The following is a 23,357-nucleotide window of genomic DNA, read 5'->3' on the forward strand; positions in this document are numbered from 1 at the left end:
AGGAAGATTTATTCAGCGGGCGTCTCCGTGCCGCCCCAAGATAGCTGGCACCGAGGGCAGCTGTGCAAGAGAGGGCAAGCTGTATGATTTACTGCCCTATGCTAATAATAGGGGGGGTATCTGTACATTACAGCCCTACACCTGTCAGGGTCACAGCTCCATTAGGAAACCAATGAACTTATGTTGCCTGCACACAGCAATGCACTGCACAGTAGCAAATCTGGGTCAGAGTGGGGCGGTGAGAGACACCGGGGAAAAAAAACAGACAGCTTCCCAGCCAGGTCACTCTGACCCGGCCCACCCCGGCTCCCCTCATCTGCTCAGGGGCTGCCCCCCCTCTTCCCCACTCCCCAGGAGGTAAAAGGGATGCTGTGTGAAGGAGAGTGGGGCAGACTCTTGGTTGGAGACTTAAGGTTGTAGCCCTGGCGGGCCCCTATGCGTCCGTCTAGCCCTGTAGCAAATTGATAAAAAGCCACCATTTACTATTCAGCACGACCAAATTCTATACGCACTTAACCAAACCTGAAAAATTATTTTCGGGGAGACTGCCAGCGGCGGCCTGGAAGACAATACTACACCAATGGCTAACCTCAGATACCCCATCCATAAAACTAGCAAAACAAAAACTACACCATATTTTCTACATGGACTGGTTAGAGACAACAACAAAAAAAGAACAAATTACTGCAAAATTCTTTAACACATGGCTCACATACATATCCTCTCTACCTCCGACAATCAGAAATCTCACGGTCTACACATTCAAACCACATGGTACGATATAGAAACACTCAAGGAACACCCACTCCTGATCGAAGCATCCCAATAAAACCTGCAAACCCAAGAAACTAACCAACAAAACCACGAACCCCCCCAGGAGTCAACAAATAAACAAAATATTGGCAACATATTTACAGTAAAAATCAATCCCACAAGGTCCAGGACGAACAGGTATGAGATAAAAGTTGAGCTCAAATGTTTTATTCTCTATTACGAGATGCAAATGTAAGAAAACATATCACCACAAAATGTTATAATAGAAATGTTTGATGACAAAATAAAAACAAAGATAAAAAAAAAAGCCACCATTTTCTGACTCGGGTTTATCCCTGCCAACAAAGTGCCACTTATGTGCCCATCATGAACACAGCAGGGAAGTACGGCACTTGTGAGCAACCAATGGCTGCCAACACACGGCACAGACTGCAGGATGAGCTAGGAACACGTTCACAGCAGCTTGGGGGAATAGAGCAAAATAATACACATGGGGCATAGGGCCCCCTTGTTGTGGCCCATCTTCTAAAGCGGCCATGTGTGGGCGACGAGTAGGGGGCAGGCATAACGCCCCTTTTAAAGTACTGCGCATTTAATAAAGTTGCTTCTAAAAGACGCAGGCAAAGCAATTTGCAAATTGATGCTTTATTATTATTAATATATTATTTTGACAAAAGAAAGAAATAAACCCATGAAGAACAGAGCTCACCCTATCACAGCAGAGGGCAATGAAATGACTGCAGTTAACCCCGTACAGACCGTTAGCAACCCGTAACCATTACTCGTGCCACTCACCCTATCAGGATTAAAGGCTCAGTGGCCGATCTGCTGGATATTAGGCCAATCGGGTCACACATGTGGGTGGTCAGATTGTGCAGATCAGGCAGACAGGCCCAGCCAGTACATTTCCAGGTCGGCCAGTAGCAGATACATGCTCCAGAATGGTTTATATCACAGTTGTTTGCAGCATAAATTTGAAGGGCAGAAACTCCCAGCAGGGGTCACACAGCTGGGTGGGAGGCTGAGCAAACTGTAGGAAACGTTAGTGCTTGGGGCAAGCAATAGTCTGTACCAGGGAGTGCACACTAGGGTTTAGCCATGCCTATAGGCCCTGTAACCATAATGCACCGCTACATCACTACAGCATTTAACCAGTGCAGTGCCATTAAACTCCAGACTAGGAGCAGGGGGCTAAACACCTCCCTGTACAGACCCTAAAGCACAAAAACGCAGGTGGGTTCCCTTTGGAACCAGGTTTTCCAATATGAATAAAAGTCCAAACGGGTTATTTCTCTGTGGCTCCACATTTCCCCCGTTTCAGGAACCTGAGGCACTTACGATGTTTTTCATTAACAAAAATATAGGAACATGATTATAAGAGTTTCACCTCCGAGAGTTTGTGTGCCAAAAACTCATTTATTGCCAGAGCGAGACCATCACACAAGGGTGCAGCTAGAAAAGATGCCCCTCCAGCACCCCTACCCTAGGCAATGGGTTTGCCAGGGTCCAGCTGCGTAAGGATAGTACTTTGAGGTAGATTCTTCAATGCAGGATTAGGGAGTCAGAGCGAGGCTTGTCACATGATGAAGGCCGATTCAGACACACTGGAGAGAGTCTGGGATGAGAGAGGTTGCTTGCCGAGTTCTAGTTGGCCAGTGTCTCCGCCACTAGGATTATTGGGCAGGGGGCTGAAGGCAGAAACACAAGAACAATTTGATGTTAATGGTAATGATCTCCTGTTTTAAGCTTCCATCAGAGTGTTCTAGTCCCACCCACTGCTTGAGTTACAGACTCCCTATCCCTCCCCTGTAAGCTTCCATCAGAGTGTTCTAGTCCCACCCACTGCTTGAGTTACAGACTCCCTATCCCTCCCCTGTAAGCTTCCATCAGAGTGTTCTAGTCCCACCCACTGCTTGAGTTACAGACTCCCTATCCCTCCCCTGTAAGCTTCCATCAGAGTGTTCTAGTCCCACCCACTGCTTGAGTTAAAGACTCCCTATCCCTCCCCTGTAAGCTTCCATCAGAGTGTTCTAGTCCCACCCACTGCTTGAGTTACAGACTCCCTATCCCTCCCCTGTAAGCTTCCATCAGAGTGTTCTAGTCCCACCCACTGCTTGAGTTACAGACTCCCTATCCCTCCCCTGTAAGCTTCCATCAGAGTGTTCTAGTCCCACCCACTGCTTGAGTTACAGACTCCCTATCCCTCCCCTGTAAGCTTCCATCAGAGTGTTCTAGTCCCACCCACTGCTTGAGTTAAAGACTCCCTATCCCTCCCCTGTAAGCTTCCATCAGAGTGTTCTAGTCCCACCCACTGCTTGAGTTACAGACTCCCTATCCCTCCCCTGTAAGCTGCCATCAGAGTATTCAAGTCAGGAGTGTAGAAAAGGTTCCTAAAGACAATCTGAACTTCCATTTAAAAATATAAATGTATTTTATTTTAGAGACAGAGACTGAAAAGATCCAAAAAAGACTGTGTGCAAATTCCACCCCCCCCCTGTAATGCTACCCCATCCATATCTTGTTCCATTTTGAAGTGATGGATTACTTTAAAACACTTTATTTTTTGGTGTTACTGTTCCTTTAAGTTACCAATTAAATGTACTAAATATATTTAGAGACCATCAAACCATGAGAAACCCCTTGCAGCAAGCATGGCGAGTAAGTGATGCTCTGGGCAGAGAATAGACTAGCAGTTATCTAAAACTTGGCCCAGTCCTGCCCTGTAGCGTCAGCACACTCACCCATGCCGCATCACTTCTGATCTAGTAAAGCCATTTAGATGCGCGTCAGTTCGAGTCGGTGATCTCGGGAATGAGAACTGTGAGAAGAAAGAAGGAGATGTCAAGAATTGCTCTGTGTAACTGGATCAAGACTTACAGCCCCATCGCTGGTTCTGATTCTTTAAAGGGCACTTACCACCCCTCAAACCATCCCCCCCCCCCCCCCCCCGAGGTGCTAGCTAATAGAGCCCACACTCTGGTTGGGGAAAACAAATTAAAAAAAAAAAAAAAATTTGCCCCTACAGCTCAAGGCTGCACCACATCCCGTCCTTTGTTAGGCACCCAACCAGCAACAAGGGTTAGTTTATGCTGAAGACAGACTTGTATATCCCAAGCATCTACAAGGGACTGTGGCTGTGGGATAGCAGGTATAGTAGGGAGAGATGGTGCCTATAGTAGCAGTGGGGGGATAATAGCCTCTGGGAAGGGACTGGGGCTGTGGGATAGCAGGTATAGTAGGGGGAGATGGTGCCTATAGTAGCAGTGGGATAATAGCCTCTGGGAAGGGACTGGGGCTGTGGGATAGCAGGGATAGTAGGGAGAGATGGTGCCTATAGTAGCAGTGGGGGGATAATAGCCTCTGGGAAGGGACTGGGGCTGTGGGATAGCAGGTATAGTAGGGAGAGATGGTGCCTATAGTAGCAGTGGGGGGATAATAGCCTCTGGGAAGGGACTGGGGCTGTGGGATAGCAGGTATAGTAGGGAGAGATGGTGCCTATAGTAGCAGTGGGGGGATAATAGCCTCTGGGAAGGGACTGGGGCTGTGGGATAGCAGGTATAGTAGGGAGAGATGGTGCCTATAGTAGCAGTGGGGGGATAATAGCCTCTGGGAAGGGACTGGGGCTGTGGGATAGCAGGTATAGTAGGGAGAGATGGTGCCTATAGTAGCAGTGGGGGGATAATAGCCTCTGGGAAGGGACTGGGGCTGTGGGATACAAGCTATAGTAGGGAGAGATGGTGCCTATAGTAGCAGTGGGGGGATAATAGCCTCTGGGAAGGGACTGGGGCTGTGGGATAGCAGGTATAGTAGGGAGAGATGGTGCCTATAGTAGCAGTGGGGGATAATAGCCTCTGGGAAGGGACTGGGGCTGTGGGATAGCAGGTATAGTAGGGAGAGATGGTGCCTATAGTAGCAGTGGGGGGATAATAGCCTCTGGGAAGGGACTGGGGCTGTGGGATAGCAGGTATAGTAGGGAGAGATGGTGCCTATAGTAGCAGTGGGGGGATAATAGCCTCTGGGAAGGGACTGGGGCTGTGGGATACAAGCTATAGTAGGGAGAGATGGTGCCTATAGTAGCAGTGGGGGGATAATAGCCTCTGGGAAGGGACTGGGGCTGTGGTATAGCAGGTATAGTAGGGAGAGATGGTGCCTATAGTAGCAGTGGGGGGGGATAATAGCCTCTGGGAAGGGACTGGGGCTGTGGGATAGCAGGTATAGTAGGGAGAGATGGTGCCTATAGTAGCAGTGGGGGGATAATAGCCTCTGGGAAGGGACTGGGGCTGTGGGATAGCAGGTATAGTAGGGAGAGATGGTGCCTATAGTAGCAGTGGGGGGATAATAGCCTCTGGGAAGGGACTGGGGCTGTGGGATAGCAGGTATAGTAGGGAGAGATGGTGCCTATAGTAGCAGTGGGGGGATAATAGCCTCTGGGAAGGGACTGGGGCTGTGGGATAGCAGGTATAGTAGGGAGAGATGGTGCCTATAGTAGCAGTGGGGGGATAAAAGCCTCTGGGAAGGGACTGGGGCAGTGGGATAGCATGCATAGTAGGGAGAGATGGTGCCTATAGTAGCAGTGGGGGGGGGGATAATAGCCTCTGGGAAGGGACTGGGGCAATGAACAAATGAAGTGTCCTCCAGGACACTTGGAGGACACTTCATTTGTTCATTGCTTTTATACTACTTCTGTACTGTAAGTAGCCTGCAGAGCGCAGGGCTTTTTATATCTATTAAACAGTTTCACACTATATTTGCCTCATCTTCCATTCTATATATGTTGTTGAATTGGATCCCACTTCAATCAAATACCCAGCTGTGTGTTGCCTATATGCTTTCTGATTTGCTGTTCTGGTGAGCAGTTTGAACATATATATAGAGTTGGGGTCACACGTATTAGTGGTGTTTTACTTAAGCATTCACTTTATATTATGGTTGATTTATTTATTATTTGACGTTGTTGCACTATATATATTTTATTTTTACTTCCATGCGCTTCCATCAACATTCTGCATATATAGTAGGCAGAATAGCCTCTGGGATAGTAGCAGTTTGTGGCCTTGGGTATGAAATCAGCAGGAAGGAGAGAAAGCTGGATCATACTCACCAGCTGGGAAGGCAGCACTGTACCAGAATGGTAATTCTTTAAGCAAAAGCTTCTGAGCAAGTCACGTCCTAAACAGAGTTAAGAGTAACAAAATTAAACAAGGCCTTTCCACCATATCACAGATTGAGCATCCCTGAAAAACTTTTAACAGTTTGCATACAATTCCTTATATTGTAACATATGAGTTTCTTGCAGGGCTCTAGGCACAATATTCTGGATCCTAAGAAACCCAGATTATCATCTTTTGAGACTAAAAACTAAAGGGAACCTGTTACCCAGACAAACTATATAAAAACAATAGCCTTTCCCAAATTAAACCCCAAATCATTTTTTTTTTCATTAAAAGCATCACTACCTGTAATAAATGTGTTTAAAAATCTAAACCGTCAATCATGTATCACCGGCCCCGTCTCCATGTCTCAGGCACAAATGTGGGGCAGGCAATTACTTTCACTTTTCATTCAGCACTTTGTAGATGTCACAAAACTTGCCTTAATAAGTTATATAGTGTACATTTATTTTGCTAAACCAACATGATAGAAAAGGATTTAGATTTCTTATGGTGACAGGTCCCCTAACAATCTACAGCTAGTTTGTTCCTTAGGTAACCAGTAGAAACCCACTTCTCACCTCTCTCTCGGTCTGTGTAATATTTCTGCTCCCACTGGTTGGTGAGAATGTTAAGGTAACGAGGCTGCTCGAAGAAGCGCAGGTACCGCGAGGTAATGGGAGATGGGAAGATGCGTTCAAATTGGCCGCAGCGAGAGAGCTCATCCTCGGTCTCCACCAGAACTCGCACATCTTCTGGTGTTAGGTGGTCAAGTACAGTAGCATAGAGATCCTGTGGGTGGAGCAACACAATCATTAACAAATAGAACCCTCCATATTCAGGGACTATATCTCTTGAGTGTTGTAAGTTAAAGAACCTTATCAGGGATCTTCTGTATGAGGTAGCGGGCTCGCTTCATCTTCTCTTCAGCAACTATCTCCAACGAATGCCCTTTATCCTTTCCCGCACTGGACTCACTGACAGAAGGATAGGAAAACATTCATTCTATGCTTCTATAGTGGCTCCACAATCCTGCCCCAGCTTCTTTGGTGACCCCATAAACATGCCACAGATTTTACAGTATCCTCGAGGGAAGTGCACAGGGTCGGATTTCTAATGGGGGCACCCCGAGGCCGCCCCCACTCTCCCCCCCCCCCGTGCGCATGTGCAACCAACGGAACCCCCACACTTCCCCCAGCCGAGCGTGCATGCGCAAACAGTAAAAGTCCTATACGGGACCGCATGGGAGCAAAGTGTAAAAACTGCACTGAGGCGGGCCGCCCCTAAGTTTTTTGCCGCCCTAGGCCCGGGCCTTTGTGGCCTCGTCACAAATCCGAGCCTGGAAATGTATCTTTTGCAGCACCAGTAGAAGTCGGCTGCAGCCTATCAGCCCTAAATTCAAACTCACCTGATGGAAGAGCCGCTGGGACTTGCCGTGCACACTTCATCTTTACTGGGAAGAACAAAGCCAGCAAGGTTGAGGAGGTCTCGGATCATTTGGCCTTTGATGCTTATATCCAGTGGAGAATTGGAATGGAGGCTTTAGGGGAACAATAATGTAACATTAAACATATTACAAAAATGAGTGAGATAGTTATTCATATTTAATCAGTTGAGCAGGGAGGGGTTTTTTGTTTACGCTAGGCTGAACACAAGCAGATGACCTACAAGGTCTCACCATCAGCAGTGCCCTTGGTGCCATTACCCTAAGGGGGCAGAACGACCTGTGCTTCTCCCTACAAACAGGTTCGTTCATAGCAGGATTAACTAGGTACAAGTAGCCATTACTAGTAAATTATAAGAAGCAGCGATTAAAGCATGCAGTGTGGTTGCCCATAAATATAATAAGACTGTACACACTGTACCTTGGGGAGATATTGACTTCCAGTACCCACGGCTTCAGGTTCTCATCCAGCATGATATCGAAGCCAAACAGTTCATGACAGCAGTATGGGCTTTGCACGTACATCTTCACAAAACTGTTCACATAGGGATCAGAGCTAAAGGCAGAAACAAAACAAAAACACATACAATTATATTAAAAAAAAATTAATATCTGCATATATCTATGCAGTGTTAATTGCTGACATAATTAAAGGGGAAATTAAGCCCCAGCACAAGCTTCATACACTCAGAAGCCCAATAAAACTTCAGTTACCCTAACCTGGTCTATGTGTGGCTTGTCTGGTACTGCCCAGCTTCTGAAGAAGCCGCTTGGTTGAGTGGTGAAACATTTTCAAGATTACTCAGCAAGTCCAGCTGCTTTAGACTTAATCACTACTATATACCATGGCACAGATGAATGAGAACCTTCACAGACATGTCTAGGAATGCACTTCCACATGATAACCTGAGCAGGCATTTTGATTGGGGGTGGGCATGAAGAGGGAGGCCAGGGGAAGTATAAGGGGAATAATTGGGAGGGGCAACAACCTTATTAAAACAGCCCTGCTATTAAGTAAGGAGTACAGCAGCTAGAGACATTAATACACAAAATTTTTATTACAAAAATTTCTCTAGTGCAACCAAACGGCCAATTCTGTCTTTCCAGGACAGTGAGTGGAGCAGGTCGCTTACTTTCTAGATACTGTGGGGCAGATGCCGGAAGTCATTTGGATGCATCAGGGGGGCACAACAATAACACCCCTAAACTTAAGGTTTATATGTACAACATCATGATTCTATGCATTTTATAAGCCAGTCTTTAAGAATTAGGGAACTCACGCAATAATGGTCTTTATCACTATGTCTTTAATCTTCTCCCAGATTCGATCACTGTTGAACCCTTTCTGGTTGAGGTAGTTCCACAACGCCTTCAGCGCCCTACACAGAGAGACAGGTTTGAATTCACACAAATGAATTAATATCCAAACACAATGGCACAGGTATGTCCTTTCCCTGACGCTTACATTTTTTATGTTTTCTGCACACTACCACACATTTTTATGCTGTGCTGCAGAAAACATTTTAACACGTGTGCATTAAAGGGTAACTATTTTGGTTAATGGAGAAGTTCTTCTAATAATTAACTGTAGGTATTTTGTACATACATTTTAGAGCTACTTAGCATGCAATTATTTTGAAGCTTTTATAATAATCTATTTAGGCCTTCTCCTATATGCCTTCTAGTCTCTCATTCAAACCTCTGCAACTCAACCTGATCGCTTATAATAATCCAAACTAGAGAAGTGCTAAACATAAAAATCATTAAAAAAGCAATACCAATGACAAATAGTGTCAGAATATTACAGTCTACATTGTACTAATAGTTGAGTAGTGGGCCCTATTGCCCAAGAATATGCTCAGTTTGAAAGTTGTGTGAGTGTATGTGTCACTGCTGTTTTCTCCCATCTTTACTTATGATTCACTCATAGCTCTTACCATTTGTGGCCCTGGCATGCAGTTTGGTCAGGGTTGGCCTGGTAGTCTGCGTTGTTTTTATTCACGCTGTAGTTTGTCAAGTGCATGAACTTATTGCCAAGGCTTTTCATGGAAGAAGAATACCTGGAAAGATATGCCTAGTCATGTAACTGAACATGGGGTCCCCTCAAGAAACGGGAATCAGGAGCAGCCATACTTGCAGCTAGCAAAGCGCACAAGGCCATCTGTAAACATGTAGATTCTGAGGGGGTCGAAGGAGGTGACGTAAACATAAATTCGCAGATCAAACTTGCTCCCGCTGATGAGGTAGGGCTTGTGAAGGTACCTAGGAGGCAGAGATAAATTAGTAACCAAACCACAAAACCAGCCCTGTAACATAAGTGGTTGGAAATGCTGTACTATAATACAAGCTGAAAGGCCCACCTCCCAAATGTCCAAATATATTATCTCTTACCTCTGCACCAACAATGGCCTTTTCTTGGGAAGCTGGCTCCACTTGTGTATAACTTGGATCCCCATCCCTCTGGCTGAGGCAGGCTAAAACAAATAAGAAATCATTCATTATGAATAAGTGGCAACTGAAAAATACTCCAGAGATGCAGAAAACCTGAGGAGGAAGAGACTGTCCCTAGCGCACAGGTATAGTCCTCTGGCAATAAAGAAACACTAAACACTGCTCTGCCTCCCATACACTTGGAAAGGAAATGAACATAGTGCTGATACTGCATAATATTGAATGCATTGGGCTCATTTACTTACATAGGTGCTAACTTGCACAAGTGCTATTGCCAGCAGCAACCAATCAGGTCTTTGCTTTCATTTTCGAATGTGTAGTCTGTTGGCAACTGAATTTGTAAGTTAGCACCTAAAAACCTTAGGAAACTATGGGGCTTAGGGTTAAACGTCTTCCCCGAATTGCCCAAGGCTGTTTGCATCATTGGGTATAAACAGGTATCTCAGTGTGGCTGCGGGTTAAAACACATGGGGCTTATGGGTAGGCACTATTGCCTGGTACGTACCGGCTTCACAATCCACTTCTGCCTGTTTCCACCTTCCTCCCAGGCTTTCTTTAGCAACTTGATGTCCTGAGGAAGAACAAACGACTGCGGAAAGAAGTTGAACTCTTTCTTCCCATAATGGGCTTGCATTTTAGAAAGGTTGCGCCACAGCCGGTCTTTCCTGCCAATCTGAAAGGAGCCTGGGAAATGGTTTAGCTGTTGGGTGGGGGAATGGGAAAAGGAATTATGAACAAATAGACTGAGAGGCAAAGATCATAGTAACAATAAAAACAGGATTTCTTGAGATTTTCTCTTACACTTTGCAGGTATGTTCTGGGTTATGAGGAAGCATGCAGAGAAGGCAACAGAAGGGCATAATGTATAAATAGGTAATAAAATGGGTTATTTATAACCAGCTGCATTGTCATTCTAAATACCTTCTGATATGCCCGGAGGGATTTAAATGCAGTGGACTTCATATGGTGACCCCAGCATCCCAACCAGTCTTGGTTTTCTGCAAAACAAACAAAGCTTAGAATTAAATGTAATTCTTTAAAGGGAAGGGAAACTACCATAGATCTGAGGGTGGTTAAAGCACAACTCTAATACAAAAACCAATAACTAGACGGACAAGGGGCCATGGGCCTACATCCTAGGATAGAGCAACATCATCTGAAGTTCCGGGGCGTAAGGATGGACAATTCAAAGAGGCAGTATACCAGCATATACTCAATCATCATGGTTTGTGCCATTACAGTTACAACAATAGACCTTGGCAGGGCAGTTAATGTTAATCACCATGGGTATAACATTCACAAAATTGTTTGAATTTGCTTTTAAAGTGTTTAAAGCCGACCCAAAAGCCATCACCCAACTTAGCTACTTATAGGGGAGGTAGTAAGCATGAAAGCAAAATAATGCTCAGTTACTGCATTATAATTAATGTATTTTCAGCATTATTACTATTTATTTTGCTTATGTTGAAAAAAAGTTGTATTCAGGTATTTACTGCCTCTTAAAAATGCCCTGCCTCTGCCGACAGCACCAACAAATAGGACCAATGGGAAAGAAAAAGGAAGGAAGGAAGGAAGGGGGCATTACTATGACACCTACAGGAAGACACCTATTTACTGAGCTAGTAGGGAGTAGCAGTCCTCACTGTAAATTGCCTTTAATGGTTGCAGAAAGACAGAGGATGCACCATACTGAGCGGCCAATGCAGGTCAGTTTATGGTCTGTTTATGAGAAATTGAAACAGTGGTGTCTGAAGGGGCCAGAAGAGATTCATTTAAGAGCCCCAAGCCAGCAGCTTTGTCACTCACTTTTTGTGACTCGAAAGTGAGAACGTGCAATAGTGTGCTTTACTACATTCGGGGTTACGTTGCTCATTTTCCATTTCAGCAGCTTCCTCTGTGCCCATGGTAACAGCTCCACTACAAAGAAAGCAGAGATCGTTAGGTGTATATAGCAAAACAGAGATTATTATATATTATATAACACATATATACACATACCCTTTTACGCCCTTATGTATCTATAGTAATACCCTTTTCCGCCCTTTATTTCAATAACTACTAATGATGAATCTATACTATAGATGATTTGTATAGTCAACCTGCCACACCCACCCCACCCAAAAAAATAGGCTGCCACTAGTGCAAGTCTAGCTTTTCAGTGGTAGATTTAGAGCGGAAAGGTTGCATAACCAAAATACTGCGTGAACTTACCCTTTTCTTCTTGAGTGCCAAAGTATAATGTTGGGTGAACATTGGGGAAGAGACTCTTGGAAAAAGCAGGTTTCACTGTGTAATCCATTTCTGAAGACATCTGTTCTACGGACTCATCGATTTGCCTTCAAATAAATAAAAAAAAATTCAGATAAGATATAAATGGTGAATAATGGCCATTTACCTTATTCCATACAGAAGCTGAAGCACACAGTTAAGTAGAGTAACAGACAAAAACTGACCTGGTACAATAACCAAAAGCAACCAAATCACATGCAGTAGACTAGTAGCTATAAAGGGAAAGTATACCCCCCCCCCAAAAAAAAAGCACAATAAATAGGGCTTGTGCTGAACATACTTCTGAATTATACTTTCCCATTCTACTAAGAAACATCTGTTTAATTAACCCCATCCCATTTTTCAACTGTAGCCAGTAAAGGGTGGCCATACACCTTCAGATTTTAGTCTTCTTTTGACAAACTTTCGGATATCGATCATAAGTTTAAATGCAACAATCTAAAATGACTGAAACTGCAGGATAAAAAATACAAATGGGACAATGTTCTGAACATGAAATAGTTGGCAGAGACCAATCGTACGAGGATATAGTCAAAAACACAATACATGTACAGATGTTATTGTTGTCCAACTGAAATTTTCTAACCTGGCCGATCATCGCGATATGAAAATTATCAGGATGACAATTCTGAGCCCAGACATGGCCCGAAAATCACATGAAAGATTTTATCGGTGCAAGATAAAATGGCATCTCTGTAGACAGACATTTGTTTTGATTGTGAGACTACAAAAGGCACACTTGCCATATGCCAACGTGGCTACTTCAGATGCAGTTTACCTGGCGTTAGAAAATGAAGATGCAGCGGAGGGGATTCCAATTGAACTGCTTTGGTCCACGTTGCCTATGTTACAAAAAAAGAGACACATTTTTTGATCCAATAAAGAGTTTTCCACACATGTTGCTACTGGAGTTGGCAGTGGGCTCTGTTAACATTTGAACTACTGACGTTTCATGACCTGATTAGTCATGTGATACATTCCATATTCTGATTGGCTGCAGCTCCCTTTATCCCTGCCGCACACACAGTGCATGCCAGCCTATACCAGGGCCCAATGTATCCATATTTGTTGCTGAACCACAACTGCCCATTGAACAACCCTTGGATGTAAGTTCTTAGTTACTACACAGCCCCAGGGTGGCAGCAGATACATTGCGACTAAATTCAGTAGGAAAAAGTTACAAAGATATGCAAATCACTTACTGTCTTCATCATCCTCCTCCTCCTCCTCTACCTCACTGTCATCTAAGTCATCTGGGAGCTCCTCCTCAATGCCATCCAGTTCTTGATTTGGCACAGGAGACCTGTAATCGCAACGTGGCCAAAACAGGGATTACAATGGGTTATGAAAGGTAAACAGCAGCCCCAGGAACCCTATTAGGCAGAGTAAAGTGGACAAAGGGGTACGGGGAATCCATTCCAACAGAAGCTGTGGGTGTACCAGCAATGAGCACAAAGCAGTGTAAGGTAATGCCTTATTACTCAACACAGAAAACTAATAATGGATTCACCTCATGACAGCAAAGATCATCAGAAAAAGAAAGTATCATTCATAAAGGGGAAACTAATGCAAACCATTACAGTGCAGATGAGACAGGTAACTAGGGTTAGAGCAGGCCTAGTAACCCAAGTAACCAATCAGAAAGTAGCATTTTTCATAAATCCATTTTGAAAGCACACAATCGATTGGCTATAGGGATACTCAAATTTCCTGCATTTGCCTCAGTGCAAGATGTTTATATCAGTGCAAGGGTATATAAAGCTATTTATATCCAATACTTCGGCCAAACTTACGGTAAGTCATCAATACGCTCAGGCTGTGCTTGGGTATCTTTGGCACCAGAAGTCCTGTTCAGGTGGATTGTGGATATCTGGGTGGCCATCACAGTTATGTTGACCCCCTGAACATTATTCCCAATCTCTGGCAGATGGGACTCACTCTTTGGGGCAAGTGTATATAAACTGGGGCATGAGTTACTTTCACATGAAGCACCAGGACTTTGGGCTTTGAGATGAGCAGCAGCCTGCTGGGTACAGGCATTGGCATTATTGGCTAAGGTACAATCAACATTGCCATTAAGGCAAACGTCACCAGAAACAGATGGCAAGAGGGTAGGTTGTGGGTGTCCAGCTGGATTTAAGGCAAAAGGAACACTTTCCTTGCAGCTGGTATACGCAGTGTCGTCACAAATTACAGGTATTGCTTCAAGCGGTGGGACAATGTGGCTTGTTTTTAACAGGTCTCCCTTATCTGTTAACTGCTTCACAAATTCAGTAAGTTGAGCCTCTTGGTAGTGCATGATGTCCACAGCATTATTATCTTCAACCATTTTCCAGAGAATGTCATCATTCGCTTTGGCTGTTGCTGCTCCCTTGTGGTCGGTGGAAGTAGTTCCTGGGTGAATACAGCTGTGGCAATATGGCTGGGTCTCCTCTTTAGACTGGCCTATGTCTTTTGGACCATGGTGCAATGGAGAACTAGAAGTGCTATTCATCGGCTTCCTGTCTAATCGCGGATAGAAATGTACTTTGGCGCTGCTGGGCCGTAAGAATGAGTTTGTGACTAGGGCCGGTCTTGGGTTCTCCGAAAGCGTCCTAGTTGCTATTCGGGTTGGGTTCCGTACAGAAATGTCATGTGGCTCACCAGCTGCACTTGGCAAGTGACGCTGATCTATCAACGAGGTGGCCATGGCGCTATAGGGTAACTTTAGGGTAGGTGTGATAGGTGGATGCTTGTTTGAAGCTGTGTAAGGCCTCAGAATGGCAATCTTTGGCCTTAGCCACAAAGACTCAAGTCTCTGGAAGGATGTATGGTCATTCACAGGTCTCTGGAGAAACAGCTCTCTATCAAATGGGTCATGGAAGGATCGGAGACGGTGAAAAGAGCCACTTGGTGGGTTTAGTGGGGGAGTCGGTGAAAGCGGAGCTACCCCTTTGCCGTAGCTGGAGTAAAGATGAACAGCTGGGGGGACAAAACAGTGATCTGGCCTGTTCTCATTAGTCACACCGACATATTTCCTCTCTAGCTTCCAAACAGGCGTGTACCGGGTGCTGTGGCTCCTACTTTTGCACACGCTAAATCGGAAAGAAGGAACGGCAGTCAAAAGCTTCTCACTGTCACGTTTGGATGCTGCATGGTGCTGTTCTGTCCCGACGGATGCCATGAAGAGCCATTTCACAAGGCCTTGCCCTGTTGCCCCTGAAACATGCCTGCAGCGGCCGCCTTGTACATCCTTCCACCGCTTTTACCCTTAGGAGAAACAAACAGAAAATGCATTACAAAAGGCAGCATGATTAGGGGAATGAGTACATACTGCGTGCTTACTATGTAAGGCTTGCTCCAGCTTACACCTACTTCCTTATAAACACATCTGAGCTGGCTTGGTCGAAGTGGATGAAACAAGATCACAGAGCAATTAGTACGGCCATTGTCAAGGTTTACTAGGAGACTGACTCCATAGAAATGTAATTAATGCTCCCCTGTGTTAAACATTCATGAGAAAGGGAACTGTGCTTCACGCAGCACTTTAGTAATGACATATCGGCCCAGCATAAGACTATTACATGGGGATGCACTGAATCCATAACTCCAATTTATACATTACGTCTGTGCCAAATACTTGTGAATTCGTATAAAATGAAAAAAAATGAGTTATCACATATCTTTTTAAGTGTTGGATCCAGTTCAGCTGAACATTAAAGATATAGCCAAATCCCAAAGAGAACCCAGGATTTGGCCACTGTCGGTATACAAACTCCATAGAGATAATGCCGTTAGGAATGGCAGCCAATGCCCAGCATGGAGAGGCAGCCAACTAACAACTGATACAGTTTCTGGCAGAGCTCTTTCATTGGCAGTGCCCAGTGTAGTTGAACATGTACATTACACACTGGGCTGCCTACAACTATGCATGACTGTGATACAATGAGCCCCAAAGCCCTGTATCTGGCCTCCCTGTGTTGGGGCCACAGCACTGCATATCGGCTGTACAGAAAGGGATAAACCCCTAAATAAACACCTAAATCTGGGGGTCCCTGAGCGTGGACACAATGTGCATTACTAAGTATACTGGGGGTGGTTCACCTTTATGTAAACTTTTAGTATGTTATAGAATACCCTATTCCTTTCAACTTTACAATTAGTCTTCATTATGTATTTGTTATCGTTTTTCAACTTATATTATATCTTTCCATCTTTCAAATAGGGGTCACTGACCCCAGCAGCCAGAAACTATTGCTCTGTGATCCTTATTGTTTATCTTTCTATTCAGTCCCTCTCCTATTCATATTCTGGTCTTTTTATTGAAAGCCCTGCCTGGTTGCTAAGGTAAACAAGACCCTAGCAACCAGATAACTGCTGAAATTCCATACTGAAGAGCTGATGAACACAAAGCGATGTAATTAAAAAAAGGCACAAAATAAAAAATGAAAACCAATTGCAAACTGTCTTGGAATAGGGGTGTCTACATCATACTAACGGTAATTTTAAAGGTGAACCACCCAATCCAACAGGTTCCAGCCTTCGTGATTACTCAGGTACTTTTACTTTATGATTATATTATAATTGCCTGCAGACATATATCCATTATGCTACGTGCAAAAACTATACTGTGTGGTTCCGATATCGCAAATTAGCTGGGGAACAAGAGGAAGCTAATAGCCTGCAGCTCAAGGAACAGGAGATTAAGAAATTGCTACAGTTTAGGAAACCTATGCTTAAAGGGGTGTTATACTGTTTCAGGGGTCAGTCTCCCCCAGCGAGTCAGGTCTGTCAGGCTGCTGCCTTGTGTTACACTGTTTCAGGGGTCAGTCTCCCCCGGCGAGTCAGGTCTGTCAGGCTGCTGCCTTGTGTTACACTGTTTCAGGGGTCAGTCTCCCCCAGCGAGTCAGGTCTGTCAGGCTGCTGCCTTGTGTTACAGTGTTTCAGGGGTCAGTCTCCCCCAGCGAGTCAGGTCTGTCAGGCTGCTGCCTTGTGTTACACTGTTTCAGGGGTCAGTCTCCCCCAGCGAGTCAGGTCTGTCAGGCTGCTGCCTTGTGTTACACTGTTTCAGGGGTCAGTCTCCCCCGGCGAGTCGGGTCTGTCAGGCTGCTGCCTTGTGTTATACTGTTTCAGGGGTCAGTCTCCCCCAGCGAGTCGGGTCTGTCAGGCTGCTGCCTTGTGTTACACTGTTTCAGGGGTCTGTCTCCCCCAGCGAGTCAGGTCTGTCAGGCTGCTGCCTTGTGTTACATTGTTTCCTATGCCGGAGCCCCCAGGGCAGGGAATAGAAAACAAACACTGCTTCTAATAGCAATTATATATACAGATAAGTCAAATACCATTGCAATGTTGTAATGAATGTAAATTGCAAAGTTGCTTAAAACTTAGTTTTTTTTTTATTAGGCAAAAATATATATTTTGGATTGACTGTGGGGCGAGGGGGAAAGGGGCAGGGGGTACATTCTCCATGGATCTAAGAGTCACAGCAGCTTTAATTTCACTGGCACAGACGTCAGCTCTGTTATGTAACGGACACTGCCCGTGTGTATTTCAGCCTGTGCAATGGGACAGCTGACATTTGCATGAAATACCCCACGGCCTACATCACCCAGTACATACAGACTGAGCAACAAACGTGCTGGGGCTCATTAAGCAATCCCTAGCTTTAATATAAGCCAATAAACAAAAAAACTAAGGGCACATTATCTGCATATTGGAATGGATTCATCATTCATTTACTCTAAGCTGAACTCTACTACAGGAAATAAAAGCAATATGGCAGCTCCCACACATATTAATGTGCATATGGATAAAAGCAGCATACGCTGGGTTTATAAGCTACACCTTAATATCTGCCCTATGCCATTGCCTTCTCATTCACAGAATTGGTTATTAGAAATCAGCCCTCTTCCATTTCCCACAATGCCTTGGAGGCTTATGTTATTCTTCTTTTAAGGTGTGTGTTAATCACCGAATATGGCATTGTGGGAAAGAAAGTCTTGGCTGGAGGTGAGCGGACTGCCAATATAATATTTCAATATGATGTGAGTAATCAGGGGAAGCAGCGGCGGGAACTCTAAGAGACAGACAGATTCCTCTATCAATTACAATAGCATTTCCAAATAACTTTAAAACCATTGAAGATTTTTAATGGATGTACATTGCTTAGATTTACAGTATGAAATTTTGGGTGAAGTTCTCCTCAGTTGTATTCTGAGACAATTTGCAATTGGTTTTCATTTTTTATTTTTGGTGGTTTTTCAGTTATTTTACTTTTTCTTCAGCTGCTCTTTGGTTTGGTTTTTTAGTTTGGTTGCTAGGGTCTTGTTTACCTTAGTAACCTGGCAGTGGTTAGAATGAGGGAGAGGAAGTGAATACAAAGATAAGGAATAAACAGTAACAATACAACTGCAGCCTCATAGAGCAAATGTTTTTGGCTGCCGGGGTGACCCCCGATGTAGAAGAGTAAGGCAAATATTTCAAAAACTATAACAAATAAATAAGGAAGACCAATTGCAAAGTTGCTAAGAATAGGCCATTCTATAACATACTAATAGTTAAATTTAAAAGGCATGCTGCCTGGTTGGAGTATGAGCACTTCTCTGTGCAACATACACAGGTATAAGTCCATATACATTGTTAGTGAGGGAATATGTTTATGAAGGGATATTGCATAACTAAGAGAACAGAGTGATATCTGTGCTCCAGCCCAGTTGGAAGGATGTGCCTGAGCAGGTTCTGCCCTTAGCTACATAATCTCTCTCTCTCAGCTAAACAGACACATATACAGTCCATAGCTTACAAAGATCTATTCAGCATATACTCGGGGGGACACCTTCCTCCACCCTCTCAAACACCCACTTTGGAGCCAAAAAGGAGTCAGAGAACTCAACATATAAGCCTCAAGATCTCCCAGCATCCCTCCATCTCATACTGGGAGTCCTGTAAGAGACCTGCTTGGGTCTGGGTTAACGGACTCACATCCACCCATAACACAGACCCACTCACGAACAGGAAGGGAACTTTTTTTTTTTTTTTAGAAAAGGGGGCCATGATTGTATGGTAGACCTCATCTAATGCTGATCGCTAGGTATAGAGCAGTAAATCAAACACCCTGAGCAGAATCTGTGGCTACAAACAGCCAAGCCTTGGGCAATGTTTATTCACATGTTTAATTATACATCACTAAAACACATCAAAAAGTCCCATTTAACCGAGGGAAGTGGCAAATATACAATAACTCTAGGATATAGGAAAATATTTTCACGGTTATGGACTAATACCCAGTGGTAATTCCTCTACTGCAGTCCCAAAAATATCTTTATTTATATAAACTAAACAGCCTGATCCGCATCTGCTCTTTCTCCTCAGCAGGTCACTACCATGAAACTCCTCACAGGAGAGAGATACATTACATTAACATTTATTTATAAAGCGCCAACATACCCCGCAGCGCTGTACAATAAGTGGGTTACATACATGGGACATACAGAGTAACATATAAAGCAATCAATAACCGATACAGGAGGTGAAGAGGGCCCTGCCCAAAAGAGCTTACAATGAGATACAGGACATTTTAGGCAGTGCTGCACATTGAAATACCCCTAGCAGTGTAATTTCTGCCCCAGGTCTAGTAACCAACAGCAACCAACCAGACATATGCTATCAAACAGCAGCTCATTGGCTCACATGGGTTACTAGCAGGGATGCCAGGTTGGCGGGTTTTCCTGCCAAATTGGGCTACTAATTTAAAGCCCTGGTGGGTTTCCAAAGTACAAACCCGCCAAGGTACAGTTTTGGGCTATTTTTTGGAGCCTTGGCGGGTTTGTAGTTTGGAAACTAGCCAAAGTTTTCTCCCCTAGTGTGCCTGTTCCACTGCATGCTGGGTAATGTAGTTTGTGTCTAACAATTAGCCTACAGCTGGGATTAATATAAAACTACAATACCCAGCATGCAATTGGACAGTAGAGAGATTAGACTCCCATTTCTATTCTATTTAGGCTCAACCTGTCTGCCCTACAACCTGCTCTATAGGGTATGTGATTGTACGGTTACTTTCTACTGGGATGTGGGGCAGTTCTACCCCCTGCTCTATAGGGTATGTGATTGTACTGTTACTTTCTACTGGGATGTGGGGCAGTTCTACCCCCTGCTCTATAGGGTATGTGATTGTACTGTTACTTTCTACTGGGATGTGGGGCAGTTCTACCCCCTGCTCCCTGCTCTATAGGGTATGTGATTGTACTGTTACTTTCTACTGGGATGTGGGGCAGTTCTACCCCCTGCTCCCTGCTCTATAGGGTATGTGATTGTACTGTTACTTTCTACTGGGATGTGGGGCAGTTCTACCCCGCTCCGCTCTATAGGGTATGTGATTGTACTGTTTACTTCTACTGGGATGTGGGCAGTTCTACCCCTGCTCTATAGGGTATGTGATTGTACTGTTACTTTCTACTGGGATGTGGGGCAGTTCTACCCTGCTCCTGCTCTATAGGGTATGTGATTGTACTGTTACTTTCTACTGGATGTGGGGCAATTCTACCCCTGCTCCCTGCTCTATAGGGTATGTGATTGTACTGTTACTTTCTACTGGGATGTGGGGCAGTTTCTACCCCCCTGCTCTTATAGGGTATGTGATTGTACTGTTACTTTCTACTGGGATGTGGGGCAGTTCTACCCCCTGCTCTATAGGGTATGTGATTGTACCGTTACTTTCTACTGGGATGTGGGGCAGTTCTACCCCTGCTCCTGCTCTATAGGGTATGTGATTGTAACTGTTACTTTCTACTGGGATGTGGGGCAGTTCTACCCCCTGCTCCCTGCTCTATAGGGTATGTGATTGTACTGTTACTTTCTACTGGGATGTGGGGCAGTTCTACCCCCTGCTCTATAGGGTATGTGATTGTACTGTTACTTTCTACTGGGATGTGGGGCAGTTCTACCCCCTGCTCCCTGCTCTATAGGGTATGTGATTGTACCGTTACTTTCTACTGGGATGTGGGGGCAGTTCTGCAGTTGGTCCTTAAGGTATAATTCTTAGGATCTATTGGGGCTGCTGAGAGATGTAGTACAACGCACCCATATGTATATAATGTCTGGGGTTAATGCAACATTCTGAATCCATTTCTGTAGTGACTTCCCAGCGGGACTGGGCACAGAGGGAATTATCAGCCATCCCAGTAACTGGAGAGGGGGCACAGGGCTTGGGAAGTGATTATACGCTTTAAAAAGGCAGGTTTTCCCGTATATACTTTTATTTTCATAGAATTTTTTTCATTGCGCATATTGGGCTAGTTTTGGGCTACTTTCAAAGTGGCTTTTGGCTAGTTTTGGGCTACTTTCAAAGTGGCTTTTGGCTAGTTTTGGGCTACTTTCAAAGTGGCTTTTGGCTAGTTTTGGGCTACTTTCAAAGTGGCTTTTGGCTAGTTTTGAGCTACTTTCAAAGTGGCTTTTGGCTAGTTTTGGGCTACTTTCAAAGTGGCTTTTGGCTAGTTTTGGGCTACTTTCAAAGTGGCTTTTGGCCAGTTTTGGGCTACTTTCAAAGTGGCTTTTGGCTAGTTTTGGGCTACTTTCAAAGTGGCTTTTGGCTAGTTTTGGGCTACTTTCAAAGTGGCTTTTGGCTACTTTTGGGCTACTTTCAAAGTGGCTTTTGGCTACTTTTGGGCTACTTTCAAAGTGGCTTTTGGCTAGTTTTGAGCTACTTTCAAAGTGGCTTTTGGCTAGTTTTGAGCTACTTTCAAAGTGGCTTTTGGCTAGTTTTGGGCTACTTTCAAAGTGGCTTTTGGCTAGTTTTGGGCTACTTTCAAAGTGGCTTTTGGCTAGTTTTGGGCTACTTTCAAAGTGGCTTTTGGCCAGTTTTGGGCTACTTTCAAAGTGGCTTTTGGCTAGTTTTGGGCTACTTTCAAAGTGGCTTTTGGCCAGTTTTGGGCTGGTTTTAGAACTGATTTTGGCTGGTTTGGAAAATAAATCTGGCAACCCTGGTTACTAGTAACCTGCCAAGAGTTGAAGAAACAGACAGGTTGGTGGGACACAGGGAAGCCGGGCATGACCCCCTGCTGTTAAACATAAGGATACGTCCATCTATCTTCTACCAAGGGACAATAAAACTAGTCGTGAGTCCGACTGAAGCTAAAGCCAAGTGCTGCCTACCCTCCAGCTGCTCGGAATTGCATATGGATCCCATATGTACAACGTGGCTGCCAACGTTTCGGCCCTCATTAAGCCCCATTCCCCAGCAGGCACCACCAGGGGTGAAGAACCTCATGGCTGAACGATGTGAAAGCTTTTCCTCCCACTCATGGGCATGAAACCCCCAGTTTTAAGCAACATGACACGAATTATACAACTTACCGAAGAGCCCCGTCCCAAGCCGGCCGGCAGCCTCACGTAGTGCGCAAAAGCTGCGCTCCACCCCGCCGCTCCCGGGCTTGGCGGCCTCAGCTCGCCTAGCAACCACGCATCTCACTAGCGCGGCGTACGTCACTTCCGGCTTAGAAAGCAATTAGCCAATCACCGCGCCCCCTTAATAGAAGTGCCGCGCAGACGTCTATTCGCCACTGCGGTAGGCAGCCATCTTTGTACACCCGTACGACGAATTTCACCTCACCAGGGTTGGCGGGTTTTCGCCAAATTGGGCTACAAATTTAAAGCCCAAAGTACAAACCCGCCAAGGTACAAATTTGGCCTAGTTTTTGGAGCCTTGGCGGGTTTGTAGTTTAGAAACTAACCAAAGTTTATTCCTCTGACATGCCTATCCCAATGCATGCTGGGTAATGTAGTTTGTAAATTTAGCCTACAGCTAAGATTCAGATAAAACTACAATACCCAGCATGCAATTATAGACAGAAGCTCCTTTTTCTTTGCTGAACCTGAAGCAGCAAAACTACTATAACCTACATGGACTGGGCACAGAGGGAAACATCAGTCATCCCAGTAACTGGAGAGGGGTAGTGATTATATGGTTTAAAAAGGCATATTTTCCCATTTATACTTTTATTTTTTAGACATTTTTTTCATTGTGCATATTGCATACACCCCAACTGTCCCGCTTTAAGTGGGACAGTCCCGCTTTCTATAGCTCGTCCCGCTGTCTCAGATAGTTCCCTGAATGTCCCGCATTTTCGTAATAGATTACGGAAATGCGGGACATTCATAGAAGGATCCGTGACAGCGGAATGACTCCTTGCGCTGCTTCTCTCATGTGGCTCCTTCGCCGGCGGTCCCTGGCCCTTTTATAAGGTTGCGCCCGTGCGTAATGACGTCACACGTACACA

General features: G+C 44.8%; 1 protein-coding gene across 1 annotated transcript; it reads right to left on the reverse strand.

The window, feature by feature from the left end:
* Positions 1–1,402: 1,402 nt before the first annotated feature.
* ttll4 (tubulin tyrosine ligase like 4) lies at positions 1,403–22,581 on the reverse strand. Its single transcript, XM_002933944.5, has 19 exons — positions 22,435–22,581; positions 13,902–15,357; positions 13,311–13,411; positions 12,887–12,950; positions 12,031–12,155; positions 11,626–11,736; positions 10,741–10,817; positions 10,325–10,519; positions 9,760–9,842; positions 9,502–9,630; positions 9,306–9,428; positions 8,649–8,747; positions 7,790–7,924; positions 7,333–7,464; positions 6,802–6,901; positions 6,506–6,716; positions 5,876–5,943; positions 3,516–3,592; positions 1,403–2,462 (listed from the first exon to the last, which is right to left on the reverse strand). The coding sequence occupies exons 2-19, from the start codon at positions 15,269–15,271 to the stop codon at positions 2,351–2,353; spliced, it is 3,312 nt and encodes a 1,103-aa protein (XP_002933990.3). The 5' UTR covers positions 15,272–15,357; positions 22,435–22,581; the 3' UTR covers positions 1,403–2,350.
* Between the last annotated feature and the right edge of the window lie 776 nt (positions 22,582–23,357).

This window comes from Xenopus tropicalis, chromosome 9 (genome assembly GCF_000004195.4).
Source record: "Xenopus tropicalis strain Nigerian chromosome 9, UCB_Xtro_10.0, whole genome shotgun sequence".
NCBI classification, from domain to species: domain Eukaryota; kingdom Metazoa; phylum Chordata; class Amphibia; order Anura; family Pipidae; genus Xenopus; species Xenopus tropicalis.

Bases quoted from the DNA above. Each gene is read 5' to 3' on its own strand.
- ttll4 (XM_002933944.5), bottom strand. From the start codon at position 15,271: ATGGCATCCGTCGGGACAGAACAGCACCATGCAGCATCCAAACGTGAC. The intron at 13,412-13,901 runs GTAAGTTTGGCC...TTGCGATTACAG, and splicing joins GAGCGTATTGATGACTTACC to GTCTCCTGTGCCAAATCAAG. The intron at 6,902-7,332 runs GTGAGTTTGAAT...TCCTTCTGTCAG, and splicing joins CCCAGCGGCTCTTCCATCAG to TGAGTCCAGTGCGGGAAAGG.